The 20,034-nt window shown below is 49.9% G+C and overlaps 1 protein-coding gene across 1 annotated transcript in view; it reads left to right on the plus strand.

The window, feature by feature from the left end:
- Window positions 1–19,791, plus strand: part of LOC144114088 (uncharacterized) — a 38,268-nt gene extending 18,477 nt beyond the window's left edge. Inside the window, exon 2 of the mRNA XM_077647580.1 lies at window positions 19,654–19,791. Coding sequence (XP_077503706.1) covers window positions 19,654–19,791 — 138 coding nt within the window. The remainder of the gene's footprint in view (window positions 1–19,653) is intronic.
- Window positions 19,792–20,034: the final 243 nt, after the last annotated feature.

A 20,034-nucleotide genomic window follows, 5' to 3' on the forward strand; every position in this document is an offset into this window, starting at 1 on the left:
CAGCTTCTTCGTTGCCGGCGATGCCGCAGTGACCGGGCACCCACTGTGCACGCACGGCACAACCTCTCTGCGCGAGGCGCTCGATGCGCGAGCGAATTTCCCGCACTAGTGGGGTACCGCGGCCGTTAGATTGCAGGCGGCTGAGGGCGGCGCGGGAGTCGCACAGCAGAGCACTCCTGGGCGGCGGAGGGTCGAGGGTGAGCAGCAGGTCCAGCCCGAGCCGGATCCCCATCAACTCCGCCGTGGTGGAGGAGCCCAGGAAGGCTGCGTGTTGCTGGCTGTGCAGTCGAAGGGCGGGGATGGTGGCCGCCGCAGCAAGGGAGCAGCTGTCGCGGGCCACTGAGCCGTCGGTGTACACGAGGAGATGGTCCTGAAGCTCCTCGTGTATGACGGCTCTGGCCAGCTGCTGCACAGCACAGAGGGGTGTGCTCCGCTTTCCCGCAATGCCGACGATCTCTCGTTGTACCTCCGATGCAGCAGGACAGGGCGCGCAGGAGCCGTAGTGGGGTGGGCCTTGGGTCAATTGCTCATACTCGAGCAGCGCCGCGCCCATTCGTGAGCGCGGGTGCGAGCGCATACGCTGCAGCAGCGAGCCGCCGTCCGGTGCGCGGTGAAGTCGGTCGATGTGATTCAATGCCCTGCGCGCTGCTTGGAGCTCAAGGGGCCACGCTCCTGCCTCGGCCAAAGTTGCGGGTTTTTTGCGAGTTTTTGGGCAGGCCTAGGCACACGCGCGGGGACTTGCGGTGCTGAAGCTCGAGCTTCTTCCAGCACGGCTTGCGCACCGTGACGAGCGGCAGCGCATAGAACACCGCCCCCAAAGCTGCGGCATTGTATAGACGCAGCGCGGCTTGCTGGGAGATGCCCTGGCCTCGAGCGGTGAGCTTGTGCACGGCGGCGGTGATCCTCTTCATCTGCAGACAGGACTGCAGGACCAGTTTACCTTCCGGTACAGAAGCCAAGACACATGGGGAGGGGGAGGGTAATAATGGCTTTAAATAGCGATGGGACAAAGGAAATAGCAATGAATGGGACATCTGGGGCTGGAGGGATCGAAAGTGGTAAGGACATTGGCGAAGGCTTGCGAAGGATGAGATTTGGAGACAGAGTGGGGGGGACGCGGCGCCGGAAGACGGGTGAGGTCATCGCGAAGCTGCTTCTGGTAGCTCTTACTAGTGAAGAGGAGCCTGTCTAGTAACGGTATATGTTGCCAGTTCTTGAATAGCTAGCACCGTGGAGCAATGTTGAACGAGCGAATCGTATGTGGGCAGTTGAACTGTCCATGAGCAGCATGATGTATGCTTCCCGAAGAAAGCGATGGAATGTGTTGCTGTCATCGCCGAGCGAGCTCCGCCCAGAGCTGTGCACGGGCTCGGGCCATTTGGAGATTCTCTCACTCGGGCTTGGGCCGGGCCCGGGCCAGGCTTTCTATGTCTCGGACGGGCTCCCCGATCTCGACTGCGTACTTTATGCGAAAGTATGCTTGTCGTCTCGCATGTAGGGACAGCAGGAAGTGCAATGCATTTTTTCATCAAAAAAGGAATCTACAGGGACGGGAGAAAAGTACAAACGCTAACAAAAGGCAAACGAAAGCTAGCGGAGGCTCGGAATGCGTTTTCGGTTATACCAAGTACCGACGCTGTGGAAAAGCCGCCGCTTGCAGGCGCCTCCCACTGAAAAGGCTAAGGGAAGCGTTTGGGAAGCGAAGATAAGTCTGCGTACGGCGCACACAAGGTCGCCTTTGCCACACACACAAATTAGCCAAGCGGCGGCGTATAGGGGGCTTTTCCAATGGGCAGTGGTATTGCTTGAAGACTGGTCGTTGACCGAAGTCGACAGGAAGCACACGTCGTCACTGCCCATGCGAGAAAGGTCACTGTTTTCTTTCAGCAGCACCTTAAAAACGGGTGTACTTTTTCAACTCGCCGCTGTCGGAACCCAAAAAAGGGGACGATAGGGTGTTTTGTGGCATTCTCAGGACGAGGCTTCACAAAGCTCCGAAGACGGGCACCCGGAAGCGCTTGCCTTATCTCTTGTTCGTCGGAGCAAGTAGCTAGTTGCAGACTATACCAGACTGCTGAACGAGACGAGCTGACCGATTACTTGGTCGCAGAATCGACACCGTGCTCGGAATCTGAACTAGTGCAGTTTTGGAAAAGCAAGGAAGCCACGTACCCAAACCTTGCTCTTCTTGCTAAGAGGCTATTAGACATTCCGGCCACCAGTTCAAGCAGTGAACGAAACTTCAGCGCTGCGGGATTCATAATGCAGGAGCGCCGCACTTGCCTTAACCCTTCATCAATGGACAACTTGTTTTTGCACAATAACTTAGAAAAACAATTCTGTGCGCGCGCTGCATCTTTATATATTCACAATTTTGTCATATGGAATGCAAGATTTCAACATTATAAGGTCATTTAAATAAACTGATTTTCCTGATATTGTTTCTTTTTGTGTCGGCATCGCTTTATTGCCGGTCGGGCCGGGCCCGGGCCGGGCCTTAACCCGGCCTAAGGCCGAGCCGGGCCGGGCCGCCTGTGGTAGTGTAGGGCCCGGGCCGGGCGCGGGCTCAGAATTGCGGCCCGTGCACAGCTCTAGTTCCGCTGCAAGATAAAGACCCCTCTCTGTGCGCCAGCTGTAGCCACTATTTTCCAGCAAATCGGCACGCACAGCCTGCTTGAAACCCCTGTCCTTCGTCCCTATCCTTCGAGAAGACCACACAAACAGGCGACTACAAAATTGTACTTGTTGATAAGGGCAAAGTCCTTGCGCACCTCAATATGCAAACAGCCTTAAATGGGTTTACATCATATTTCCGCAGCACAGCGACGCGTAGTAGGCTTGAATATTTCATGCATAGGAGGTTCTGAACACCTCATCACTGAATACAATGAGCCTGTATAATTCATTACCCTAGTCTTGCACAATGTTTTACTACTCATTCACAATTTCACCAGCGCTGCGACTAGGAACAAGAACAGAGATGGAAGACAAGGACAAGCGCTTGTCCTAGTCGCAGCGCTGGTGAAATTGTGAATATGTACCAACTAGCTCAAACCACCATTTTGCTAATGTTTTACTAACCTCACCAGAATCTTTACTGATTAAAAAAAATGGCAATGACAAAAGGAAAGGCGCAGTAAAATCCTCAGTCAGGGTGGTGAACACCCGGCCCGCGCAGCGAGGTGAGGGAGGAAGGAGGGGGTGAATGGGGAGAGAGATCATTAAGAGTCGCAATAGCCTATAGCTCCGGATTAGCTTCGACCACCTTTAACGTGCACGGTGCTTATATGATAGTGCTTGTTGCGTTCGGTCTTCCGGTCCACAGGTGCGTTATTGTGCATGGAGAATTATCTCGATCCGCCGTAGAGGTGTTTGGAACCAGACCTTTCCTTTTTATTTATTTACAATAGGGGCCCATACGAGGGCATTAAATAGAGGGGTGGGGGATCAAACATAGATACAACAAGAACAAATATTACAAAGCGCAAGAGCAACTGCACATATGCGCAGGCGAACAATTTGAAACAGCAGAGAAAAAAAAAGGAAGTTAAGCATCACGTATCCGCTGACGAACACCAAAAACTTAGCACAATCTAGTAGTACAACATAAGGCAGGAATAAAAACGCTCACTTCTATTTTACCGCCTGCTACAAAATGTTCAAGTGGTGTTAAACTTTTATCGGTTTATTGTTTTGGCCATCTTTTTCGGTAGACGACTCCGATAGTTGATGGCTAAGTGTAAAAATGAAAAATGCTTGAGGTCAGTGTGTGAGAATGGTTTGGTTTGGTTTATGGAGTTCTAACATCCCAAGGCGACTCGGGCTATGGGGGACGCCGTAGTGGAGGGCTCCGGAAATTTCGACCACCCGTGGTTCTTTAACGTGCACTGACGTCGCACAGTACACGGGCCTTTAGAATTTAGCCTACATCGAAATTCGACCGCCGCGGCCGGGATCGAACCCGCGTCTTCCGGGTGAGCATCCGAGCGCCATAACCAGTGGGCCACCGCGGCGACAGTGTGTGCGAATGATCGTTCAACTTGGTTAGCATCAATCATCATCTTCACCAGCGTGACTACGTCGAAGACAAAGACCTCTCCCATATGTCTCCAATTGATCCTGTCCTGTGTCAGCTGCGGCCACGAAGGAAAATTTGCAAAGCAGGTGCGATAAGTGGTACAGTGTATAAAGTCGGATTATGATAAATTTTGTGCCAGGAATTAAACGGGATATCTTTCGCTTGCTGTCTAGAGGAATCGGAGGTGGAGGTTACTCTCAGTTTGAGAGATGCTGGAGCAAAGTGAATTTGCCGGGAGATAAACCGGGCAGCCTTATTTTGAAGGGATTCTAGCTTGTGTGAAAAGATATAAATGATGAAGTTCCATATGAATGACGAATAATCTAATTTAGAGCGGAATAATGAGGCATAAGCAAGAATCTGTGTCTTTCTAATTAACGAAGTGTGCGACAAATGAATCCGACTGTTCTGTAGGTGCTGGCTAGTATGTTTTCGATGTGGACAGTCCACGATAAGTCAGGAGTTAGGTAGTAGTAGTCGTAATAGACTATCTGGAAAAAAATACAAAGTTTGTCCTGGGTGAGAAGGCCAAAGGCAGTTTCCCGCCTCACGAAGCCACCTCACCCTTGACAGCAGCGTCAACTACTTAAAAAATGAAATCAAAAGCACTTCTAATGCAATGCATCAGACAAAATTTCAAAACCAAATTTCATATCCAATACATAGAAAACATACCAGGTGTTTCAGAGAAAACTATCAATAATTCTCAAAAATAGGTTTTTTGAGGTAAAAATATGGCTTTTTCAGCATAGTATTACCAGTGTTGGCGGACACCAGAAAACCGGTGAATCGTCTTTAGTAGTAAGCTGGTTAACAAATCTTTTTTATTAACTTCTTATCTAGTAGAATTAGGCGCCTACTTGTAATTATAGATTTGTAGCCGGTCGTTAGTAATAGCCATATCAGTTTTCAGACTTTCAAAAACGCGATTACCTTCGGCGCTGTGGCTCGACAAAATTTGTCTAATTTACATTTATAATATTACCAGCCAATAACGCATAATCCAATAAAATTTCACTGGCGCTCGAAAACTTTGGTTGCCGCTTTATTGTTAACCGTGGTACCGTGCTAGCGAATTTATCTGCCTTAACAGTACGTGACATGACTTGGCTGGTAAGACCATGTGACGTAGCTACTACGCGCGTCACATACTTCTGAAGTTTGCCTATACACGCTGATGGACGTTGCGAAACGTTCAGGCGCTCGCTCGCCCCCTCCACAGTCCAGCAACATTCACGATAAGAAAGTGCAGCCTGAGCGGTTCGCGTGGAAGCAGTGGGCGGCAAACAAATTTATTGTCGGATATACACTGGCCATGGAGCGTCACTGCGCGCTCCGGGAGCGTTTTGCAAAAAATTTTCCCCCAGTCCATTGCCTGGGCAGCGAGTACCTATATTAACGAGATGTAAATGCATTGAAAAAGTTTGGTCCTCAGAAAAATTGTCCGTAATCCGAGTGTCCATATTAAGGCGCGACTGTACTTCCAAACCCTACGCAGATGGGCACACACTGTGGCTTCAGCAGAGCGAGGACGCTCCTGCCGCGAGTTAATCTATGAATCGAGTGTGAAGCGTGCAGGCAGGCGATACTGCCGTCTCTGTCTCCCGCATTACGCAGCATGGCGTAAATGTTACTTTTTTGTCTTTGCAATGTGTGGGGAGAGACTTGCAAAGGTCACCGGGCAGTGCTCCGAACGCCTGCTCCCTGTGTTCAGCCTACCGCACGTTTGCGGACTTTGGCCTCCCGCCTATACGCGCAGCGCCGCGTTTCGAAGCGTGTGGCTGCGTCTCACGTCCGCGCGTCCTCCAATGAAGACGTGAGCTGTGTGCACGGGGTGATCATGTGATCACGAGTGAGGCACGCGCTTCACTATGGCTATAGCAGTGCTGCGGACGTGACATCAATGCTGCCCATGGACGTACTATATACAGCCACCGCTGCTGAGAAGCGGACGCCTCCTCCATTTTAGTGTCTGGTAAGCCCCATTGAACAACGCATGCAACAGTCGTTTCACAAAAGCGGGACACACAACCGGAACACTTTGAAAATTTGGGGGACACGTAAGCTCCGCTTCTGAGGGTATGACGCAAGAGTGTGAAGGGATCCTGGCAGCGGTTCCTCTTGCCCACGCAGAGACGAACACCGTTTCCAAGTTATGCGAAAAACCACACGACATTTTTTATTTATTCATACTGTCGGCACAGGCCAAGGCAGGAGTTGCAGTTTTACAAAGTACACATCTTGTTAGAAACTTTTGCATGTAAAATACAATCAAAAACAAAAAATAAACTCTTTGAACATTAGGAATTTTTGCACGTCACTGACGGCAGGAAAAAAAAAGAAAATATTTGAATAGCGCACAAAAACGTCAACCGCTGTGGTGCAATGTGAAGAACAAAAGGCGCGTGACCGTAATAGCAAAGTACAACAATTGTAATTAAGAGTAGGTCCGACTGGAAAAAGTTAAATAAAAGAAAACAGAGAGCAATGTACATAGATCACTTAGAGGGTGACAGGTGACAAGGCTAGTATATAATACATTTTCTTTATGCACTCATAGAATATTCCCGTAGTGCAGCTTCAAAGCCCTTAGTCTCAGAATTTATAACTTCATTGGGTAGTTTGTTCCAGTCATCTACTGTCCTTACGAGAAAAGAATAATGAAAAGAGTCTGTCTTGTAAGTCAATGGTTTGATATGTTTACTGTGTTTTGTCCTTGACTGGATGGAACTGTCTGCTACAATGTACATTTCGAGGTTTACCTTGCAATATCCACGTAAAATATGATAAAAGAAAACAATCCTGTTGTGTTCCATTTTCTTTTTAACAGGGGTTCACATTTCAAAATATTCTGCTCAGTGTATGGCTCCCAAATGGGGCTTGCATAGGTAAGAAGTGGCAGGACTGTCATTTTATATGCTAACAACTTGACATCTGGCATGGCATCAGTTAGCTTCTTCCGTAGCGTCCAAAGCTTTCTGATCGCCTTATCACAAACTTGATCTACATGCGATGACCAATTTAGATCATATCTGAGACACAAGCCCAAGTACCTGAACTCAGCGACATCTTTTGGAATGACATCATGAATTTTTTAAGAAAATACAAAGGGTTGTTTTTTACGCGTCATATGCATACAAACGGTCTTCTCTGTGTTCATGTCCATTTGCCACCGTTTGCACCAGTTACTGATTATGTCCAGATGGTCATTCAGTCTCTTCTGATCATCACAAGATTTTGCGTTACAATAAATAATAGTATCATCTGCGTAATGTTTAATCGTTATCTCTGTTGAAAAGCCGGTGCTCATATCGCTAACATACAAAGAGAAAAGCAAAGGACCTATCACAGAGCCTTGTGGAACACCTGATCGTACATTTTTATTTGAGCTGGCAACGTTATTAAGAAAAACAAACTGCTGTCTATGCGTTAGGTACGCCTCAATCCATTTTATTACAGTATTATTTTTCAATAAGTTGTGAAGTTTCTGTAGTAGCTTTTGGTGGGATATTCTATCAAACGCTCTCCTAAAATCGATAAAGATGATATCTATTTGCCCTCTTTCGTCGATACATTTGGCAATGTCATGTGCAACTTCACCTAATATGGTAATAGTGGAATATCCGCGCCGGAAACCATGCTGGTGGCTTCCCAGCACCCCATTTGATTCAGCAAATTCCATTAAGTGTTTAGTTAAAATGTGTTCAAATGTTTTGCAACACGTACTCGTCAAAGATATCGGTCGGTAGTTTGTTACATCATGTTTTGCTCCTTGCTTATGTATTGGTATTACTTTGGCATACTTCCAGTCGCCAGGGACGTCACCAGATAGAATAGACTTGTTAAATATTTCTACAAGATAGTAGGAACACCATTCTGCGTACCTTTTTAGGAAGGTATTAGGAATTTCGTCCGGTCCCACGGATTTTTTCGTGTCCAGATTAAGAAGGTTAAGAACTCCGTCGTGACTAATTTTTATATCCGGTAAAGACGGTATGTTTGGTGAGTCTTCTAGATGCGGTGTTGTACCATCATCCCAGGTAAATACGGACTCGAAATATTCGTTGAAAAGGCATGCCATTTCACTACTTTCACTAACTGTGCAAGTAGCATTTTTTAAGAACGGAATGGGGGATTTTTTGACAGGTACCGCCAGAATTTTCCCGGAGATGTTTTAATGAACGTAGTCAATGATTCATTCATAAACCGCTGTTTTGCTCTCGCAATCTCTGCTTTAAATGCCTGGGAAAGGTTTTTAACCCTTTCATCTGTTGCATTTGAGGTTGTATTTGCGCATCTTGTTCTCATACGTTTCAACTGGTGCTTCATGTGAATAATATTCCGCGTTATCCACGGATTTCTCTTGCAAACTTTCTTGATGCGCATAGGAATGAAGGATTTTATGCATTTGTGAATTACTTTTTTAAACCGTTCCCATGCTTGATTTACAGATGTTGATTCAAGAGTTACAAAATTACTGAAACCGTCGAAGCCTTGTTCTAGACAATCCAGTACTCCTACATCGTCTGCTCTAGCAAAATCAGGGACTAGCGCAGTTTTTGCGGAGTTGGGTTTTTGGCACTTGATGGCCAGCCGGACGATTGCCATCATATGGTCGGAAAGACCACTCATAACGTCACAGCGTGAATGATATTGCGTTGCTGACTGATTCAGAAAGACTAAATCAAGTAGGGATTTTCCGGATTCATGCATTCGTGTAGGCGTGCTGACAAGTTGAACCAAATTTATGGAAAATACGAGATCTAAAAAAGGCACGGGATGTTGCCACATCAACCGCACCCTCCTTATAATTTACCCAGTCTATATGGGGCAGATTGAAATCCCCAGCCATTGTAATTTTCTTTGTTGTGTTAGCAAACAGGGGTATTAAATAATCATTTAATGACTGTATATAATCTTCAGTGGTACCCGGAGGTCTATACACCGCAATGACTGTGAAAGAGATAGTACCGATTTTCATACTGCATGCACAAGACGCACTCTAGGTCTGGTGGTGACGGTATTTCAACGCAGAAAATACTGGATTTGTAAACAATGGCAACACCTCCACCTCTGGTTCCGCGGTCTTTACGGCAAGCTGTGTAATTAGGCGGGAGAAGTCCTGCACTATCCATAAACTCGTTAAGCCACGTTTCAGTGACAACGACTATGTCTGGTTCATGCTCAAGAAGGATGCTTTCAAAATGTGAAGTCTTGTTCACTAAACTTCGCGCATTCAAATTTATTACGGTTAGCAAGTCAGGAAGGCGACTCCGCTTGCTCCGGGGTGTTATCGTTTGAGCTGTGACGAGCTACCTGATAAGCCACACGTGTCGCAGCATCATCGTCCAAGTAGTACACCTTATCATTGACATATAACTTGTCGTGCACTAGACGCACACGTGCTCCATTCAACTTCTCGTTTTTGGCACTTTCCCAGAGGCATTTTCTGCGATAAACCACACCCTTTGAAAAATCTTCCCCAACAGAAATGCCCGTGTTTTTAAGCTTATTGCAGTTTTGTAAAATTGCAATCTTTTCTTTGAAGTCGTATAATCGGAAAATCACCGGCCGGCGTGATGCTCCTTTTTTTCCTATGCGATGCATTCGCTCTATACTCGTAGGGCAGACACCAACCACAGTGAATAATTTTTCATTTACAGCTTTTGACAGATCATCAGGGGTTTCATCTTGTTCTTCGGGCAGTCCAAATACGATCAAGTTATTACGCCGCTGGCGATTTTCCAAACCATCTACCTTTTTCGAAAGCTGAGTGATCTTAACTCGTTGACTACTTCTTGTGTCTTAGTTACACTGGAAAGTGCATATAAAGCCCCGCTTCAGCCAAGCTATGCATGCTTGCGTTGCTATATGGGTAACGTCTCCGACTAACATCCGAAACTCAGGGGTTCGAATCCCTATTAATTTCCCTGTTTCCTTTTGAGGGAAATTCATTTACTTTATATACTTGCATTGGCTAATGACGTACGAGCCATGTTGCGACCTTCCAATCACCAGGTTTCTTATGTTTTAATCACTTTTCAAATCCGCCGCTTCACGAGTGACGTATACGTCACTCGTGTGCTGTGCGATGTCAGTGCACGTTAAAGACATACGCTCGCGCTATCGATCACCAAGTCCACACAAACCCCTCCTGTACCCTCTGCCACCACCCCAAAGCCACTCTCGATCATATGCTTTTCCTCTGCCCGGCGGATCCTCCCCCGCGGGGTCTGGAGCACCTTACCACTTGGGAGGCTTGGGAGACCCTACTGCGCTCCGAGGACCCGGCCAAGCAAGCCATCGCCACAGACCGGGCTGCCAGCGTCATGAGCCTCCGGGACATGAACGTTTGAGTGCAGTGGGGCCGTGCGGGGGCCCAAGGACCTGCGCGTCCTAAACTCCCCTGTATGTAATAAAGTTTCCACCACCAAGTTAAATATCCCCACGTGGACATCTCGGTGGACACCTGAACTGCGCCGTAAGGGAAGTGATAAAGGAGGGAGTGAAAGAAGAAATGAAGAGGGGCCGTAGTGGAATGCTCCGGAATAATTTCGACCACCTGGTAGTAGTAGTAGTAGGTGGTGGTGGTAGTGGTTTTATTAAAAATAATAGTAAAAAGGAAGGAAAAGATTTTTGCTAGCCCCGGCATCTGCCATCGATACTGAAGCACCTGAGCTGGGGCAGCGGAAATAAATGACAGCAGGCAGAATGGAGAAATGAAATGAAAGAGGTGAGGGGACGTAGTAGTAGCAGAAAACATTTATTCCAAAAAGGTAGGATAGAGAGGCGAAAATACAGATTTTTAACGTGCAGTGACATCGCCCGGCGCAATTCCCGTTGTTCAGGCGTTTCGACTGCGTGTTTAGCTTTGGCTTTATCATTTTTTCGCTGTTGCGCAGCCAACTCCGAAGCGAGTACTTCTGGATCGGACGAATTTAATTTCTCAGCTTTTCTGCGTAGTCTAGCAGCAGCCGCACTCTGCATCTCTTCCATATCGAGTGCGCACGCCTATTCTCTGGCAAGCGCATTATATAGCCTCACTGCGCATGCACATGACGCACATGTGCAGTTGCGCGCGGCTGCTCCGAAAGGTCGGGCGATGGAGTCGGCGACGGCTGCGGCAAGGAGCGATCACCTGCGCGGCGCATGACGTCACTCGTTTTTCGTGCATGCCTATAACTCACCAGTTCAGCTCACGCGAAGCTCGGCTCTGACCCGCGTAGTGAAGCTTTTCGCTCCAAAATTCTTGCAAAGCTCTCTGCGTGTCGCCCCAGAAGAAAGATCCACACGCTGTGGCCAGCCTCTGGAGGACGTGGCGAGGAGGGCGCGTTATTTTTGCGACGTAGAATGAGGAAGCAATTATGCTTGTTCTGATAAGGTAAGCTCGATAACGTGATAAGCCCGATAACGATATATGAGGCAGATAACTAGTAACAACATTGCCGTGCAAAGGATTACGAATGCTAATGTCGCTGGGTAGTATTAGCTACGCGACAGCACGCTTTCACAACCACCGCTACAAGATGTGATGGCTTAACTGGCATATTCAGTTTATATGTTTATTAAGGTTACAAGGAAACCATTCATCCAATAATAGATAGTATTGCATTGTATAAATTGCATCGAATTCTTAATTGGACGAAATGATTTTTTTAAAGGCAATTCAGTGTAGTGGAAACGAATGTTGGAATAATATATGAGCGGGATGGCAGAGGCAACGCATGTCGACACGAGAAACGCTCGGCCTGGTTGCTGAGAGCACCGAAAGACGGTGTCAGGGTATAGGGGAAAATTGGAAAGTTTGATATAATTGGTTTTTGGGGAAAGGAAATAACGCAGAAACTGTCTCACTTATCTCGGTGGACACCCGAACCGCGCCGTAAGGAAAGGGATAAAGGAGGGAGTGAAAGAAGAAAGGAAGAGGTGCCATAGTGGAGGGCTCCGGAATAATTTCGACCACCTGGGGATCTTTAACGTGTAGTGACATCGCCCGGCGCAATTCCCATTGTTCAGGCGTTTCGACTGCGTGTTTAGCTTTGGCTTTATCATTTTTTCGCTGTTGCGCAGCCAACTCCGAAGCGAGTACTTCTGGATCGGACGAATTTAATTTTGCTGTGAGACTCCCGCGCCGCCCTCAGCCGCCTGCAATCTAACGGCCGCGGTACCCCACTAGTGCGGGAAATTCGCTCGCGCATCGAGCGCCTCGCGCAGAGAGGTTGTGCCGTGCGTGCACAGTGGGTGCCCGGTCACTGCGGCATCGCCGGCACCGAAGAAGCTGGCGACCTCGCGACCGCTGCACACCAACTACCTGCCAGCGATCTGCCCCTTGCGCTGGAGGACGTGCGTGCAGCCATTCACGACCATCTCCGAAAGCAGCACCCCGACCCACGCATCGCGGGAGGTGAGCGCATCGACAGTGTCACCGGCTGTCGCGCACTTACACGGTCGCAACGTGCAATGATCCTCCGCGCGCGCATTGGCTGCGTGTGGCCCGGGGAACGACGGGTGCGTCACGGAATCGCGACGAGTGATGTGTGTGACGGATGCGGCGCAGTGGAAACACTAGAACATCTGCTCCTTCGCTGCTCCGCGTTCGCCGATGCTCGTCGCGATATGCTCGCGGCCTATAGGGCGCAGGGCATACTACCAGACTCCATCAAGACGCTATTGTGGCCGCAGGGCAGTGCGCGCACTCGTGAGCGAACTTTGGTGAGCCTCTGTGCATTCCTCGAACACACGGGCTTGACGTCCCGTCTGTTCTCCGTCAGGTAGTTACACGCAGTGACCGAACGCTCCGCGAGTTCTACCTTGAACGATTAATAACTGGACGCCCCACTCCAGTTGTAACCTGCACAGTGCTGTGCGCGTGTGTGATTTAATTCCTCTAAAATGAACTAATCACGCGCACAACCTGGACACATTACTTATTGTGTAAATAGTTTGTACATATTACTTCTCCCCCTGTCCTCTATTCCTGTCCCCTCACCTCTTTCATTTCATTTCTCCATTCTGCCTGCTGTCCTTTATTTCCGCTGCCCCAGCTCAGGTGCTTCAGTATCGATGGCAGATGCCGGGGCTAGCAAAAATCTTTTCCTTCCTTTTTACTATTATTTTAATAAAACCACTACCACCCCCACGAATTTAATTTCTCAGCTTTTCTGCGTAGTCTAGCAGCAGCCGCACTCTCCTTCCCTTCCATGTCGAGTGCGCACGCCTGTTCTCTCGCAAGCGCATTATACAGCCTCCTTGCGCATGCACATGACGCACATGTGCAGTTGCGCGCGGCTGCTCCGAAAGGTCGGGCGATGGAGTCGGCGACGGCTGCGGCAAGGAGCGACCACCTGCGCGGCGCATGACGTCACTCGTTTTCGTGCATGCGTATAACTCACCAGTTCGGCTCACGCGAAGCTCGGCTCTGACCCGCGTAGTGAAGCTTTTCGCTTCAAAATTCTTGCAACGCTCTCTGCGTGTCCAACCCAGAATAAAGATCCACACGCTGTGGCCAGCCTCCGGAGGACGTGGCGAGGAGGGCGCGCTATTTTTGCGACGTAGAATGAGGAAGCAATTATGCTTGTTCTGATAAGGTAAGCTCGATAACGTGAGAAGCCCGATAACGATATATGAGGCAGATAACTAGTCACAGCAAGGGATTACGAATGCCAAAGTCGCTGGGTAGTATCAGCTACGCGACAGCACGCTTTCACAACCACCGCTACAAGATGTGATGGCTTAACTGGCATATTCAGTTTATAGGTTTATTAAGGTTACAAGGAAGCCATTCCTCTAATAATAAATAGCATTGCATTTTATAAATTGCATCGAATGATTAATTGGACGAAATGATTTTTTAAAGGCAATTCAGTGTAGTGGAAACGAATGTTGCAATATTTTATGAGCATGATGGCAGAGGCAACGCATGTCGACACGAGAAACGCTCGGCCTGGTTGCTGAGAGCACCGAAAGACGGTGTCAGGGTATAGGGGAAAATTGGAAAGTTTAATATAATTGGTTTTTGGGGAAAGGAAATGGCGCAGTATGTCACGTATATCGTTAATAATAATAATTGGTTTTTTGGGGAAAGGAAATGGCGCAGTATCTGTCTCATATATCTTTGGACACCTGAACCGCGCCGTAAGGGAAGGGATATAGGAGGGAGTGAAAGAAGCAAGGAAGAATAGGTGCCGTAGTGGGGGGCTCCGGAACAATTTCGACCACCTGGGGATCTTTAACGTGCACTGACATCGCACAGCACACGGGCGCCTTAGCGTTTTTCCTCCATAAAAACGCAGCCGCCGCGGTCGGGTTCGAACCCGGGAACTCCGGATCAGTGGATACCTGAACCGCGCCATAAGGGAAGGGATAAAGGAGGGAGTGAAAGAAGAAAGGAAGAGGTACCGTAGTGGAGGGCTCCGGAATAATTTCGAGCACCTGGGGATCTTTAACGTGCAGTGACATCGCCCGGTGCAATTCCTGTTGTTCAGGCGTTTCGACTGCGTGTTTAGCTTTGGCTTTATCATTTTTTCGCTGTTGCGCAGCCAACTCCGAAGCGAGTACTTCTGGATCGGACGAATTTAGTTTCTCAGCTTTTCTGCGTAGTCTAGCAGCAGCCGCACTCTCCTTCCCTACCATGTCGAGTGCGGACGCCGATTCTCTGGCAAGCGCATTATACAGCCTCACTGCGCATGCACATGACGCACATGTGCAGTTGCGCGCGGCCGCTCCGAAAGGTCGGGCGATGGAGTCGGCGACGGCTGCGGCGAGGAGTGACCACCTGCGCGGCGCATGACGTCACTCGTTTTCGTGCATGCGTATAACTCACCAGTTCGGCTCACGCGAAGCTCGGCTCTGACCCGCGTAGTGAAGCTTTTCGCTTCAAAATTCGTGCAACGCTCTCTGCGTGTCGACCCCCGAAAAAAGATCCACACGCTGTGGCCAGCCTCTGGAGGACGTGGCGAGGAGGGCGCGCTATTTTTGCGACGTAGAATGAGGAAGCAATTATGCTTGTTCTGATAAAGTAAGCTCGATAACGTCATAAGCCCGATAACGATATATGAGGCAGATAACTAGTAACAACGCTTCCTTACGGGGGATTCCGAATGCCAATGCCGCTGGGTAGTATTAGCTACGCGACAGCACGCTTTCACAACCACCGCTACAAGATGTGATGGCTTAACTGGCATATTCAGTTTATACGTTTATTAAGGTTACAAGGAAGCCATTCATCCAATAATAGATAGTATTGCATTGTATAAATTGCATCGAATGATTAATTGGACGAAATGATTTTTTAAAGGCAATTCAGTGTAGTGGCAACGAATGTTTCAATATTTTATGAGCATGATGGCAGAGGCAACGCATGTCGACACGAGAAACGCTCGGCCTGGTTGCTGAGAGCACCGAAAGACGGTGTCAGGGTATAGGGGAAAATTGGAAAGTTTGATATAATTGGTTTTTGGGGAAAGGAAATAACGCAGAAACTGTCTCACTTATCTCGGTGGACACCCGAACCGCGCCGTAAGGGAAGGAATAAAGGAGGGATTGAAAGAAGAAAGAGGTGCCGTAGTGGAGGGCTCCGGAATAATTTCGACCACCTGGGGATCTTTAACGTGCACTGACATCGCACAGCACACGGGCGCCTTAGCGTTTTGCCTCCATAAAAACGCAGCTGCCGCGGTCGGGTTCGAACCCGGGAACTCCGGATCAGTATAGCCGAGCGCCCTAACCACTGAGCCACCGCGGCGTGTCTTGGCGGGTAGTCTACGGCTCAGTTTTAAGCATTAGGCGCGAGCCGTCACGTCCCTCTATTTTCCCCCTTCTCAACTTTCTCTCTCCTTCTTTCTTTCGTCTTTTATTCTTTTTCTCGATTGAAAGGGCGCTAAGACAACATCGCATGGACGACGACACACAGGCGCGCACTGCCAACTTGTGTTGCCGTCTTAGCGCCCTTTCAATCGAGAACATGCCCCAAATCCCCAATCTGCCATTGTTCTTTTCCGTCTGTTTTTATTTTCCTTCTCGCCTTAGACTGCGGATTTCTACTTCTATAACGGGCTTAATTCAGTGGCGCTATACCACTCAGGGTGGGGTGCAATTAACGGCTCTCGCCTTAATATTCTCCGATACAGCCATATATCACTTCTCCGCAGACTCTTTGGACGAAGTAAACTTGGCTGCTAAATATAGTGCTGCTTAAATATAGTTTATTTAAGCAGCAAATTAAGCATCCAGCAGGACTGCAGGGTGGTGGTGGCAGTGGTTTTATTAAGAATAATAGTAAAAAGGAAGGAAAAGATTTTTGCTAGCCCCGCCATCTGCCATCGATACTGAAGCACCTGAGCTGGGGCAGCGGAAATAAAGGACAGCAGGCAGAATGGAGAAATGAAATGAAAGAGGTGAGGGGACAGGAATAGAAGATAGGGGGAGAAGTAGTATGTACAAACTATTCACACAATAAGAAATGTGTCCAGGTTGTGCGCGTGATTAGTTCATTTTAGAGGAATTAAAACGCACACGCGCACAGCACTGTGTTGGTTACAACTGGTGTGGGGCGTCCAGTTATTAATCGTTCAAGGTAGAACTCGCGGAGCATTCGGTCACTGCGTGTAACTACCTGACGGAGAACAGACGGGACGTCAAGCCCGTGTGTTCGAGGAATGCACAGAGGCTCACCAAAGTTCGCTCACGAGTGCGCGCACTGCCCTGCGGCCACAATAGCGTCTTGGTGGAGTCTGGTAGTATGCCCTGCGCCCTATAGGCCGCGAGCATATCGCGACGAGCATCGGCGAACGCGGAACAGCGAAGGAGCAGGTGTTCTAGTGTTTCCACTGCACCGCATCCGTCACACACATCACTCGTCGCGATTCCGTGACGCACCCGTCGTTCCCCGGGCCACACGCAGCCAATGCGCGCGCGGAGGATCATTGCACGTTGTGACCATGTAAGTGCGCGACAGCCAGTGACACTGTCGATGTGCTCACCTCCCGCGATGCGTGGGTCGGGGTGCTGCTTTCGGAGATGGTCGTGGATGGCCGCACGCACGTCCTCCAGCGCAAGGGACAGATCGCTGGCAAGTAGTTGGTGTGCAGCGGTCGCGAGGTCGTCAGCTTCTTCGTTGCCGGCGATGCCGCTGTGACCGGGCACCCACTGTGCACGCACGGCACAACCTCTCTGCGCGAGGCGCTCGATGCGCGAGCGAATTTCCCGCACTAGTGGGGTACCGCGGCCGTTAGATTGCAGGCGGCTGAGGGCGGCGCGGGAGTCGCACAGCAGAGCACTCCTGGGCGGCGGAGGGTCGAGGGTGAGCAGCAGGTCCAGCCCGAGCCGGATCCCCATCAACTCCGCCGTGGTGGAGGAGCCCAGGAAGGCTGCGTGTTGCTGGCTGTGCAGTCGCAGGGCGGGGATGGTGGCCGCCGCAGCAAGGGAGCAGCTGTCGCGGGCCACTGAGCCGTCGGTGTACACGAGGAGATGGTCCTGAAGCTCCTCGTGTATGACGGCTCTGGCCAGCTGCTGCACAGCACAGAGGGGTGTGCTCCGCTTTCCCGCAATGCCGACGATCTCTCGTTGTACCTCCGATGCAGCAGGACAGGGCGCGCAGGAGCCGTAGTGGGGTGGGCCTTGGGTCAATTGCTCATACTCGAGCAGCGCCGCGCCCATTCGTGAGCGCGGGTGCGAGCGCATACGCTGCAGCAGCGAGCCGCCGTCCGGTGCGCGATGAAGTCGGTCGATGTGATTCAATGCCCTGCGCGCTGCTTGGAGCTCAAGGGGCCACGCTCCTGCCTCGGCCAAAGTTGCGGCGCACTGCGAGTTTTTGGGCAGGCCTAGGCACACGCGCAGGGACTTGCGGTGCTGAAGCTCGAGCTTCTTCCAGCACGGCTTGCGCACCGTGACGAGCGGCAGCGCATAGAGCACCGCCCCCAAAGCTGCGGCATTGTATAGACGCAGCGCGGCTTGCTGGGAGATGCCCTGGCCTCGAGCGGTGAGCTTGTGCACGGCGGCGGTGATCCTCTTCATCTGCAGACAGGACTGCAGGACCAGTTTACCTTCCGGTACAGAAGCCAAGACACATGGGGAGGGGGAGGGTAATAAGGGCTTTAAATAGCGATGGGACAAAGGAAATAGCAATGAATGGGACATCTGGGGCTGGAGGGATCGAAAGTGGTAAGGACATTGGCGAAGGCTTGCGAAGGATGAGATTTGGAGACAGAGTGGGGGGGACGCGGCGCCGGAAGACGGGTGAGGTCATCGCGAAGCTGCTTCTGGTAGCTCTTACTAGTGAAGAGGAGCCTGTCTAGTAACGGTATATGTTGCCAGTTCTTGAATAGCTAGCACCGTGGAGCAATGTTGAACGAGCGAATCGTATGTGGGCAGTTGAACTGTCCATGAGCAGCATGATGTATGCTTCCCGAAGAAAGCGATGGAATGTGTTGCTGTCATCGCCGAGCGAGCTCCGCCCAGAGCTGTGCACGGGCTCGGGCCATTTGGAGATTCTCTCACTCGGGCTTGGGCCGGGCCCGGGCCAGGCTTTCTATGTCTCGGACGGGCTCCCCGATCTCGACTGCGTACTTTATGCGAAAGTATGCTTGTCGTCTCGCATGTAGGGACAGCAGGAAGTGCAATGCATTTATTCATCAAAAAAGGAATCTACAGGGACGGGAGAAAAGTACAAACGCTAACAAAAGGCAAACGAAAGCTAGCGGAGGCTCGGAATGCGTTTTCGGTTCTACCAAGTACCGACGCTGTGGAAAAGCCGCCGCATGCAGGCGCCTCCCACTGAAAAGGCTAAGGGAAGCGTTAGGGAAGCGAAGATAAGTCTGCGTACGGCGCAAACAAGGTCGCCTTTGCCACACACACAAATTAGCCAAGCGGCGGCGTATAGGGGGCTTTTCCAATGGGCAGTGGTATTGCTTGAAGACTGGTCGTTGACCGAAGTCGACAGGAAGCACACGTCGTCACTGCCCATGCGAGAAAGGTCACTGTTTTCTTTCAGCAGCACCTTAAAAACGGGTGTACTTTTTCAACTCGCCGCTGTCGGAACCCAAAAAAGGGGACGATAGGGTGTTTTGTGGCATTCTCAGGACGAGGCTTCACAAAGCTCCGAAGACGGGCACCCGGAAGCGCTTGCCTTATCTCTTGTTCGTCGGAGCAAGTAGCTAGTTGCAGACTATACCAGACTGCTGAACGAGACGAGCTGACCGATTACTTGGTCGCAGAATCGACACCGTGCTCAGAATCTGAACTAGTGCAGTTTTGGAAAAGCAAGGAAGCCACGTACCCAAACCTTGCTCTTCTTGCTAAGAGGCTATTAGACATTCCGGCCACCAGTTCAAGCAGTGAACGAAACTTCAGCGCTGCCGGATTCATAATGCAGGAGCGCCGCACTTGCCTTAACCCTTCATCAATGGACAAGTTGTTTTTGCACAATAACTTAGAAAAACAATTATGTGCGCGCGCTGCATCTTTATATATTCACAATTTTGTCATATGGAATGCAAGATTTCAACATTATAAGGTCATTTAAATAAACTGATTTTCCTGATATTGTTTCTTTTTGTGTCGGCATCGCTTTATTGCAGGTCGGGCCGGGCCCGGGCCGGGCCTTAACCCGGCCTAAGGCCGAGCCGGGCCGGGCCGCCTGTGGTAGTGTAGGGCCCGGGCCGGGCGCGGGCTCAGAATTGCGGCCCGTGCACAGCTCTAGTTCCGCTGCAAGATAAAGACCCCTCTCTGTGCGCCAGCTGTAGCCACTATTTTCCAGCAAATCAGCACGCACAGCCTGCTTGAAACCCCAGTCCTTCGTCCCTATCCTTCGAGAAGACCACACAAACAGGCGACTACAAAAATGGACTTGTTGATAAGGGCAAAGTCCTTGCGCACCTCAATACGCAAACAGCCTTAAATGGGTTTACATCATACTTCCACAGCACAGCGACGCGTAGTAGGCTTGAATATTTCATGCA

This window comes from Amblyomma americanum, chromosome 1 (genome assembly GCF_052857255.1).
Source record: "Amblyomma americanum isolate KBUSLIRL-KWMA chromosome 1, ASM5285725v1, whole genome shotgun sequence".
Classification (NCBI taxonomy): Eukaryota; Metazoa; Arthropoda; class Arachnida; order Ixodida; family Ixodidae; genus Amblyomma; species Amblyomma americanum.